General features: G+C 49.2%; 1 protein-coding gene across 1 annotated transcript; it reads right to left on the bottom strand.

The window, feature by feature from the left end:
* Positions 1–1,070: 1,070 nt before the first annotated feature.
* GNPDA1 (glucosamine-6-phosphate deaminase 1) lies at positions 1,071–5,517 on the bottom strand. Its single transcript, XM_027682842.1, has 6 exons — positions 5,273–5,517; positions 5,095–5,196; positions 3,725–3,907; positions 2,991–3,175; positions 2,710–2,884; positions 1,071–2,437 (listed from the first exon to the last, which is right to left on the bottom strand). The coding sequence occupies exons 1-6, from the start codon at positions 5,394–5,396 to the stop codon at positions 2,340–2,342; spliced, it is 867 nt and encodes a 288-aa protein (XP_027538643.1). The 5' UTR covers positions 5,397–5,517; the 3' UTR covers positions 1,071–2,339.
* Positions 5,518–11,381: the final 5,864 nt, after the last annotated feature.

Genomic DNA, 11,381 nt, shown 5'->3' with positions numbered 1-11,381 from the left:
GGAATGGGACAACCCAGAGCTGGGCTCAGAGCTCCCAAGTGAAGCTGGCACAGCACATGTTCTGCTCGTGGAATTTTGGACATTTATGTATGCAAAGTGCCCTTCCACCCAAAGGGCCCTGGTTTTCCCTTGGAGGTACAAGCCCCTGACTGAGACAGGGTGGCTGTTGGGACACTGCTCTGGAATCACCATGTTGGATGCAGCTCTGAGCTGTTTCCCCTCTGGCCAGTTTTTAACTCTCCAGGCTGAATCACAAAGCTGCCTGCCTTTGGAGGGGACTTTCTTCCTGCTGAGCTGTGTATGTGGGCATGGGGAATGTTTGTGACAAGGAGAAACATATGCATAAACCCCCTTATCCTGCCCGGATGGAGGAGGTGGCATTGTATCCCCTAAACCAGGACAGAGGTGGGCTGAGGGCAGGGCTGGGATGCCAAAGGGTACATGGGGATGAAGATCCATGGCTGGGGATGTACCAGAGCACAAATACTGAAGTACTGGAAGATGTAGCAATGAACCACCTCAGCTTTCAAGGACTTTGTGTGGAGGGAGGAGGAGAAGCGATGTAGCCACCACCCTGTCTATAAATTCAGGGACCCCTGGGCTGGAGTTTCCAGATTCTGCAGCGAGGCAGAGGAGGACAGACCCTCTGGGGAAGGGACAAGCAGATGACTGCACATGTAGGACAATTAGCTGGTGTTGCAAAGGCAGGACAGCTAAAACCAGCATCTGCCTGTAGAGAGAGCAAACCAGCAGCTCTGGCAACAGAGTGCAGATTTTCTCCCTCAGTCTTTTCCCCTCTTGAAAACCTCACTTTCACCATTTCTGTGCATGCAATTAAATTATTTACAAACACTTCGTGGTACCAGGTAGAGCTGTGGCCTCCTCCTTTCTCCTTTAAAGGCCCCCACATTTTCATGTGGCATGCCTGCTGCCTGGCAGGACAGAACCATAGCAGGTGTCTGGTGGAAACCTGCCAGCAAACACTGGGCAAGGAAGCAGGGAGCTACTGCTACCAAACTGCTTCCAGGACAGCTTTGGTTTCACAAGCACAGATACAGTCAATGCCACCATTTAGAAAAAATTAAAGATGTTTAGTCTAGAAAGTTGCATTACAGATCAACAGCTTACAAAATTTCTGCATAAAGAAAATAAACGTCGCTCAGTTTTCTTGCCCCTCCTGTGGTAGCATTGGATGAGAATCCCAGGAATCACATATCAGAATTAGTGGGGTCTTGCTAGTACAGGCTGTTGTCCACCCATGTGGGACTTCTGTTATTAAAGAGAGGCTGAAGCCAGTGGGAACAGAGCATTTCCTTGGAGGCTGGTTTGGCATTTACTCAGAGCAATGGAAAGTTCTGCAGTGAGGAGAGAGAACATATTGCTTCAGGCTCTGCCCTGTTACAATGAACAGTGCTGAGCACAGAGAGGTCACTTCTGCTTCATCTGAACTAATCTACCCTTTTGAGTACTTCATAAAGCACCAGGGCATAGAAAGTTATACCCTGGGACTGAACATGAAGGGCTTCTTGTGTGACATCAATAACATCCTCAGATGCCCAAACTGCACAATTAACCCTGTGTGGGTGAATGCTGCTGTAGCCTCCTGTGCTGAGGTGATCACAAGTCCAACATCTGGCTCAAAGCAGGGCTCAGCCAGGGCTTTATCCAGTCAGATTTTGGAAACCTCCTAAGGACAGAGCCTGCACAGCTTCTGGGGAATCTGCCCCATTGCTTGGCTGTCCCCATGAGGAGATTGTATCTTTCTATCCAGTCTGAGCATTGTGTCTCCGCTCAGGTCCCACTGTCTCTTCTCATCTTCCTCCCGGCTCCATCTTCTCGCTGACCCCCTCCTGGCTCTGGGGCTGCTCATGTGAAGCTTTCCCTTCTCCACCTGGACAAGTTCGCTTCCCATTTTCCATTATTCTAATGCAGGAGTGTTTCATGGAGAAGGAATGACACAAGAGGTACTTGTCCTAATTACAAGGAATACACCTCAAAGCGATTACCCACTCGGTTTGTGTTGGACTTTCACTTATCCTCACATTTCAGTTTTGCAGCCTTCAGACAAAGATTCAGTCAGTTCATAGATCAAACAACTCATCCTTCACTGACTTCACCTTCAGAGAATGAGTTAGTGACAGAAGTTTGTGGAACACAGTGCACTGGATCCATCCATTTGGTTAATTAAGGCAGGTGTTTGGCATCTGTCTCTTTAATGGCGAGAAGCAACCATATGACCATTCTGCTAATTTAAGAACAAATATGAGAACAGTTTTTGGAAAAATTCCCTTTTTTTCCCAGCTGTTTTCAACAGCTGGTTCAGCACTGCCCCGAGCAGATCAGTCACTGTACGGCTTCTTAGACTGGCTCCTCTCTGCTCCGGTCTCCTTCATGCTGTACAAGGGCTCCACGAGCTTGTTGTGAACCAGCATTAAACCTGATGGAGAAAGTAAAAAGATGATTTAAGTAGATATAATAAAGCAAAATTCTTATTCATTGGATGCTGATGAAATTAGACATTACTGGTGTCCCTGTTCTTTTGCCCTTACACCTGAGCACCTAAGCATTTACCTTCACACTGATTACTGTGGTATATTTAAGGAATATACTCCTTTGGGAGGTGATTACACAAAAACATCTAATGCAAAGCATGGCTTGTGCCACTTAAAAAACTACCAAAAGAGCTGCCTGGCCTGGTCAAACACTCACCTTTAAAGTATTTCACTGTCTTGACTTTGAGCTCCAGCGTGGCATCCTCGTCACACACGAACACGGTGTTGGGGTGCTGCTGGAAGGCAGACACTGTCCACATGTGATTGATACCTTCCTCGATGGCTTTGTACAAAGCAAAGGCTTTGTGGGCTCCTGTGATCAGAATCATCACCTGCACCCCAAGACACAGAGAAGGGCAGTCAGGGTTGTTGCTTCAAAACAGAATAACTTTTAGCTGCTCCAGAGCTACTGTAGGAAGCCACTGCTTTTCTCCTCACCTCTCTGGCATCCATGACAGTGCCTACTCCGACTGTCAAGGCCATTGTGGGGACTTTGGAGAGGTCACCATCAAAGAACCTGGCATTAGCCAATATGGTGTCCATGGCCAAGGTCTTCACTCGTGTCCTGGACACCAAACTTGATCCCGGCTCGTTGAAAGCAATGTGACCATCCGGGCCAATACCTGGGACAGAGATAGTGGGAGAAGAGGGTCAGTTGTAGGAGCAGAGCCAACAGCTCTCCCACAAGAAGGACAGTCAGTGCTTCCAGAAACACAGATCTGAGAAAAACACCTGCAATTCTTCTGGTCAAGCTCAAATTTGTGTCTGGTAGAATGACAGCAAAAGGCCCCTCTGAAGTCAACGGACTCTTCCCTAACTGTGCTGGGACAACAACAAAGCAAAGTAGGTGGCAGAATCTCAAGGCAAACTGATGGGAGAAGTTTGTGCTGGGCTCCTGTTGGCTCAGAGGACTCTACTCCCAGGAGTTTCCTGTCAGCGCTGACAACCATAATACATTTTGTATTTGTATAATTCTAGCTCTTCCCATTTCTTCTGCTAATCATTTCCTGAACAATTCACTGACTGGATTGAACGCAGAAAACTGTGGGAGCAGTACATTGGGAGACAAGGCTGCCAGCACACATCAGTGCCCACGGTGGTGGACTGTGGGGTGCCTTTCACTGCACATCCACTGAAAGACACTGGAAGTGAACAATCCTGACAATTCTCACCTCCAACAAAGAGTTCAATTCCTCCAGCTGCTTTGATTTTCTCCTCAAACGCATCACACTCTGCCTGGAGATCAGGTGCATTTCCATCCAAAATGTGGACATTCTCTGGTGAGATGTCAATGTGCTTAAAGAAGTTATTCCACATGAAGGAATGGTAACTTTCTGGGTGATCCCTCGGGAGACCTGGTAACAGAGCATGCACAGGACTAAGACCAACTGGAAAAATATCATAACATAAAGCACTTCCATACCCTTGGAGTGGCTTTGGTAGCAGAGCACTGCTCTGTCTGTCCTTTGTCACTCCCTCAACTTTCACGAGTTGTTTTTATTTTCCTAAATAGCAGAATTAAGGTCAATCACAACAGCTCCTATAAGACATGTGCCCATATTAACATGCAGCAGATTTTCAGAAAAGCAGGTGTGTACCGTGCCTCATCTGTCAGTACCTTTTCAGCTTTTCTCCCAGTTCATATTAGCAAGAGTGATTAAAAAAAAGTACAAAAGCCTGAGAAATAATAATTATATCATTATTGCATATTTTTCCCCCTCAAATGCTATAAACCCACACTGGACTGCTTATTCCCTAATGCTGCTTGATTAGGATTGTTCACGGAAAAAAATCTTGACCAGGGTAAAATTAGCATTAGCAAATATTTACCCTGTATGTTTTTCACCTTTGGATCTCTCTTTCTTCCAAAGAGGCTCTTTCACCACAGCTTCAGAAAAGAAACAGTCCCCTGCTATCTTAGCAGGAGTTACTGAAGGGCATTCAGGGAACACACTGAGTAAGGGACCTGAGCTACAGCGACCTTTATAATCCCAGAGCAAAGGTGGTAGTTAACGCTGCACACTATCTGAGCTTGCAATGATAAGCTGGTTCCTTACCTGGTCAGCACGTCAGTGCAGGTAAAATACAGCAGTATCTGTAATAGTGTGTGTAATACAGCCAACATCTGTTACTCTTCAGTATCTGGGTTTTTTTCCATAGGTTTTCAAACCTATGGAAAAAATTTCAAATTTCTTCCACAGGTTTTTTAATTGTCCCCATCATTCCCTTGGCTAATTACCTGGAGATGTTTAAGAAAAGACTGGATGTGTCACTTCAGTGCTACAGTCTGGTTGATAAGATGGTGTTTGCTCATAGGTTGAACTCAATGATCTCAGAAGTCTTTTCCATCCTAACTGATTCTGTGATCCCGTCTTTCTATGAAATGTTGTTCCATCTTACCTGGAGCCCTTTGAAGGTGGAATTTCTTGCCCCACCGCGCACTGATGTGGTGTCCGGCTGCGGCACCAGGCGCAAGGGCAGAGACAAACACACCCGGCAGGGCAGGGAAGGAGAGCCAGGAGCGCTGGCTGCGGGCACTCACCCACGTACTCGTCCATGTTGAAGGTCTTCACGTACTTGAAGGAGAGGTCCCCGTTCCGGTAATACTCCACCAGTTTCTTGTAGCATCCCAGCGGGGTGCTGCCTGCGGGGAGCCGCCGCCTCAGCCGGGGCAGGGGCCGGGCCGGACCCTGGCCCCGCTCCCACCCCCCGGCACCCACCTGTGGGCAGCCCCAGCGTGAAGAACCGCCCGGGGCCCGGCCCGAACTGGACGATGCGGTTGCGGATGTACTTGGCCGCCCACTCGCTGGCCTGCGAGTACGTGTCCAGGATGATGAGCTTCATGGTGGGGCCGCCCGGAATCGCTTCCTCCGCCCGGGATCACCCGCCCGGGGTCGCCTCTGCCCGGGGATCGCCGCCTTGGCCCGGGGATCGCTTCCGCCCGGGATCGCCCGCCCGCCGCCCGGGGCCGCCGCCTCCTCCCCGGATCGCTTCCGCGGGCCGCCCCCCGCACCGCCCCGTCGGTGGGCGGTGAGAGCCCGGCCCGGCCCCGGGAAGCCGGGAGGTGGCAGGGCCGAGGTCTGGCGGTAGAATTGGGGGAAGCGGTTAAAGCCGCCAGGAATGACGCGCCGCCGCTGCCAGCCGGCTGTTCGGATGAAGCAGTCACCAGCACTGCAAGAGGGCCTGTTGTCCAGATAAAGCTTTGGGAGCCAAATACATCATTAAAACATTATTAAAAAGGCAGCAAATATTTCAATGTGGTTCTGCTGGGGTGCCCCCCTCACAGCAGGGATCCACCCGACTCCGTCCTTCAGCCTTTCATCCCTAAATCAAAGCCTTGTCACATCATAACAAGCCGCTCTCACACTTGAACTATCCTGTAGGGACACGCTTCAGGGCGTGTTGGGGTCGTTCTGTGGGATGGAGAGACCATGACCTGCGGGTGTCCACGCTGCTCCTGGCACATGGTATTCCCAAAACACCCTCCTGCTGTTGCTCTGGCTGCCCTTAAGCTCTGACAGAAACGTGCCCGACCTCTCCTTGCACAGGTTTGGATCGTTGTTGGGATGCAAAGCCCTTACTTCAAAGTTAGAAAGCTTTTAACTTTCATTAGAAGAAAGAATAAGATACAAATTGCTTTGCTGGGATCCAGCCCGAGCAGTTCTTTCTCATTTTAATAATTTAAATGACCTGGCTAGAACCAGTGCTCCTGGTTCTCATCGTGGAGAGACCTTGGTTTGCATTTGGATAGGGAATGATGGGTGTGACAGGCTGTAGCCAGATGGCTGTGGTCAGACACGAGAAGGGTTTTAAGCCACAGAGACTAAATAAATTCCAAGCCCCATGTGTTTCCATGAGCAGTGGTCAGCCAGCAGGCAGGCAGGTCTCTTGGTGGCTGGTGCTGGGTGAGGAGCTCACAGCAGCAGCATTCCCGGCTGTCCTGCAGTGCAGGGCAGCCTGGGCTTTGGCTCTGTGTGAAACAGCTCTTCCACTTGTCCCATTGGGATCGTATCAGTGTGACAGACCCATTGGTCCCGTGGACACTGGCAGGAATCACGTTATCAGTGGGTTCAGAGGCACAGGATCAAGGTGCTGGGCTAAGCAGGGGCTGTGCCTCTGCTGGGATGGAGAGGAGGGGGGACCTGGCTGAGGTCTGAACAATTCCCATCCTGGGGCTGCTTCAGTCCATTCTCCAGGTGCTGCTGGCCCAAAGGTGAGTGCACTCCTGACCTGCACACACACGTGGGAGTTTCCACATCACCACTACTGCAGCACAACAGCAGCTTCTGGTGTACTAAGCCAAAACTGCTGCAGGGCTCAGCAGAGGGAGATGCTCTCTCTACCAGAACCTCAGGTCTCCAAATAACCCACATCGGATCCCTCAGCGTTACCATGGAAACGCAGCGAGAGCTTGGGAATTTAGGAAAAGCAAATACTGGAGGCACAGCCCGCGTAGGAATTGATTGCAGGAGACACCATAGACTTCCCACAGCGGTGGCTGTAGGGCAAGAACCGTGTCCCCCCCTGGGGTGACTTGCGGGTTGTGTGGTTTGTCTGCCATCAGAGCAGCCTGTGGGCAGTGCCACCCTATCCTCTGCCTCCCACCTCACCTGCCCTGCGCCCCCTCGGAGGTGTGGAGAGCTGCTGCCTTTGAGGATTGGCCTGAAATAATCCCAGTGTAGGGATGGGCTCGGTTTAAATCCAAGAGCTGTGGGGCCCTGCCTGTAGAGGATCTGGCTTTCATCTCCCGTGTGAGCGGCTTGGGCAGATACAGGGTACAAAGACACAGGAAGCAGCCGGCAGCTCCCAGTAAAAGCAAAACACGCTTTGGTGAGAGAAAAAGCTGCAACGGTGCAGGAGAGCCAGGCACGTGCCCCTGTGCTGCCCACATTCCACGGATCCACTCCCTGCCGTCTGCATTATCTGAGTTGCTCTGGGGCTGGGTCATGCTTGTGACTCGCATGCAGAGTATTTTTAGGTATGATAATTTCAGCCCATTATTGTTTCTGCATTTCCAGTTTGCTGTTCCAATGCTGAAGAACTTCCTGGTGTCTGAACAGGCTGATTTTCCTTCCTTGCAAAAGCAGCAGATGGAAGGAAACAAACACTTCTCTGCAGGAGAAGTTGAACAGGAGAGTTCTAACAAGCACAGCATTTTCTTTTGCCCCATCTTGAAGGGATCAGAGTCAACAATGCTCAGAAGACCAGGGCTTTTGCTGCTGGGAACTCCTTGGGAGCACTGGGATTTTTTTCCAAAAAAAAGAAACATTTAAAAATATCTCCATGAAGGACTCATTCTTCAGATCCTGTAATTAAAGAATCTTTTTCATATCCACCATCAGTCACCTCTTCCTGCTCCAGCATGTTCCACTTACCTTCTCAACCCACTTTATAAGAAAAGGAGAAACAACATCCCGTATTGGATAGATCTGGAGGGGAGCTGCTCTCTTCTGCAAGCCCTGCTCACAGCTTAGCTCTCCCAGCAGCAACTCAAATCCCAGTTAGGAGGTTTTTGGGGGGGTCACAACAAGCCAGTGTGTAGGGCAGTGCATGAGCAGGCAGCTCCAGAGAGCACACATGCCAGTGCCTTCCCATTTTGCAGACAAGGCTCCCATGGGAAATCTGGCAGGGCTTCACTTCTCACCAGGTTAAAAACTGCCAGCCCAAGCAGTAAGGGATTTAATCTGGACAGCAAGATTAAATTAACCAGTGGTTAATTGTGATTTCTCCAGTAGGCTGAAGAAATAATGGAGCGACAAAGGACGCTGGTGAAATCAGTGAGCTGGGGCTCCAAAAACCAGGCTGGACTGAGCTGGCTGTGCCAGGTAGAGGCAATTTGGAGCTCAGCTCTGCCTTGCCCTGTGCACCATCCGTCATGTTGGCACAACTCAGCTGGATCACTCCGTATCTGCCCCTCGGTTCTGCTGCTGGATCTCAGGAGAAAAGTCCCATTGGGAAAGTCTTCCACCTCAGTGCCGCTGTTGTTTTCATTCCTCCTCCTTACAATACTCGGGGCTTATTGGGGCATAATTTTTCTGCACCAGTAAACCAGGCTCTGCTTACGCCTGACTCTGCCCGGGCTGGAGGACGTGTGGCTGTGCTCGCTGGGGCTCTCCTCGTTCCAGCAGACCCGATGTGACCGAGTGGCTTTTGTTGTTTTAACAAGCACTCACTGAAAATTGCAGCTCTGTGTGTGTCTAAAGCTGTGTATGGAACCCACACCTGTGTCTGCCATGCCAGGAACCTGCCACTGCTGAGGCTGGTCGAGTGTGGGGCAGCTTCCTTGGGCAGGGGCTGTCACAAAATCCCAGCATGGTTTGGGCTAGAAGGGACCTTAAAGATCATCCAATTCCAACTGCCCTGCTCTGGGCAGGAATGCCTTCCACTAGACCAGGTTGCTCCAAGCCCCATCCAACCTGACCTTGAACACTTCCAAGGATTGAGCAGCCACAGCTTCTCTGTGCAACCTGTGCCAGGGCCTCACCACCCTCACAGGGAAGAATTTATTCCGTGTATCTCATCTAAACCCACCTCCTGTTCCCTGTCCTGCTTTTATCTTTTCACTGTTCCAGAAGTCTTCTGTGATGTTTTGGGGAGGAACATCTATTATACAGCATTTATTAATCCTTAACAAATCTCTTCGGCCTAATTATACAGCTCTAATTCAGGATATTATTCCACAATGGGAAAACAAGACATGGCATCTATGTATATTCAATGCCTGTGATTCCATTTCTTGCACATGAAGTGCTTCTGCCTTCAGGGACACAGAAGTACTTTATAGTGATGACAAAAAAGTTTTTGTCATGTGAATATTTCGTCTTCGCTTTTTTCTTAATTGGGTAATTTAGCACTAAAAGATTAAAAGAAAGATCTAGTTTTAATGTCCTGCTTATGTCTTACTAATCTAGCTTTAACACACCCTGCCTTTGAGTTTAATTATTTAGCTTTTAATGTTCAATATTTATTACGAAGTGAGATTAAAAGTTTTCCTTTATTGCTCAGTCCTACACAATAATTAAAGGAACACACGTACAATGCCAGGATTTCAGAGGACTCGCTCCACTGCAATTCTGTCATATTTTCAATTGCTTTCAAATGCTTTCACAGCACATCCCATGAGGAAGTCACTAAAAGCAACGACTTTGAGCTTCAAGTGTCTCTTGGGAGAAAAGACATTTTGCACTGGAGGAAAAGTCAAAAAACACAGAGGCATGAAGTGATTTGCCTAAAACCATGAGGGAAATGAAAGCAGAACCAGTCATGTGCTGTAACCACAGCATTATCTTTCTACAGAGCTTCCCCACCTAAGAAAATAAAATATAACAGGGAAAGCAGCTGGAAGAAATTGCCATTACCCCTCCGGAATCAGTCGTGCTGAGACTAGATGGACTAATTAGGCCGTGATTTGCCTCCACTGGCCCCAAAATGGCTTTGACACAAACAATTTCACCAGTTCTCCACGATACATTCCAGCATCTTCTCTGGGGATGTGTACAGGTTGCATCTTATTTTAGTCTCTGCATTGTCCAAGTCAACCACTGTGCAGCTAATTACCACTGTGGCTACAGCCTTACTTAGGGATGTAATCCCACCTCAGCGGCAAGTAAATCCATGCATGTCATCAGGACAGCTCCTTACTCCAGCGAAATTCTCAGTGCAAATTGTGAATCTGGTGGAAAGGTGAAACCAGAGTCTGTCAGTGCCTGCAGCTCCTGTTCTACCTCCTTCAAAGGCACCTGTGTTGCAGGAAACTTGCCTTCTCCTTGTATCTCCGGCATGACTCCTCAAAGAGGAGTCACTCTTTGAGGTTATTCCTGGCTAAAATCCCTCACGGTCCCTGCCTCTCCTTCAGCATGAGAACTGGGATGTTCATTCATCTCACTAAGACATCGATGAACTACCTATGCCTCAAAGGCAAAATACAGGGAAAAAAGAATCCAACCTGATTATGGTACGGAATAATGAGCACTGAGGCATGTATTTATGACTGAGTTGCAGTTCAAAACCATGTCCTCGGGCTTAAACGCTTGTAACTCTGAATCTGCAGCTTGGAATCCCAGAGGGGCTGATTCAGCCTTCCTCATCCTAAAGCTGATATATTTAAATCTCATCAACCTTAGGGATTGATGTGGGTAATTTTGTGCAAGCCTGACTACAGCTGAACTATGCATATAGAAAATAAAGGTTACACAAGCTGGAAAGTCTCTTAGCCAATGTAACAACGCAAAAACTCCCTGAATAAACCAACCTCTCTCGCTGCGTGGTTTCCTACACGTGCTCCTTTTGGAAAGAAATTTCTGAGCTGCAACACCATCTGCTTCATGTGGATATGGAAGAGCTGACGGCACTTTTGGAAGAGTTGGCCAACATCTTGTGTTTGGCTCAGCTGTGATGCAGCAGTCGCTGCCTCTTCCCTGCCTGCACGGGCATACATTGGCCCTGTGATGTGGTGGTGGGACAGGGATAGGTAGGACCAAGGCTTGGTCAGCATGGCTCATACAGTGCTGGTTTCTGAGCGCTGGCCCTGGTGTGTTGCTGCTGAGGCGGCAGTGTTTGTCAACATGGGTTTACATCAATTTTCTGACTCCCTATGTTTCACTAACACGTCCTGTGGCAGCTTCCACTCTGAATAATTATACTTGAGTTCCACAATGTACATTTTGTGTAGTGCATGGAGCTCAGGGGGTCACTCCTGCAGCTCCCGCAGTGCCGGGGCCATGCTGCTGGCCCGTAGCATCCCCATGGGCAGTGACACACCAGGTCCCTCTGGCAATCTGAGCTGGCTCCGAGGGGTTCTGGTTGCCCTGTGGGCCCCAGTGGAGCTGC

Source organism: Neopelma chrysocephalum, unplaced genomic scaffold, assembly GCF_003984885.1.
Source record: "Neopelma chrysocephalum unplaced genomic scaffold, ASM398488v2 Primary Assembly neopelma1_63, whole genome shotgun sequence".
In the NCBI taxonomy this organism is placed as follows: Eukaryota; Metazoa; Chordata; class Aves; order Passeriformes; family Pipridae; genus Neopelma; species Neopelma chrysocephalum.
This window is presented reverse-complemented; position numbering and strand designations above follow the sequence as displayed.

Excerpts from the sequence above, each read along its gene's own strand:
- GNPDA1 (XM_027682842.1), bottom strand. The coding sequence starts at position 5,396 with ATGAAGCTCATCATCCTGGACACGTACTCGCAGGCCAGCGAGTGGGCG. Across the intron at positions 5,197-5,272 it reads CACGCTGGGGCTGCCCACAG|GCAGCACCCCGCTGGGATGC; the intron begins GTGGGTGCCGGG and ends GGCTCCCCGCAG. Across the intron at positions 3,908-5,094 it reads CAACATGGACGAGTACGTGG|GTCTCCCGAGGGATCACCCA; the intron begins GTGAGTGCCCGC and ends CTCTGTTACCAG.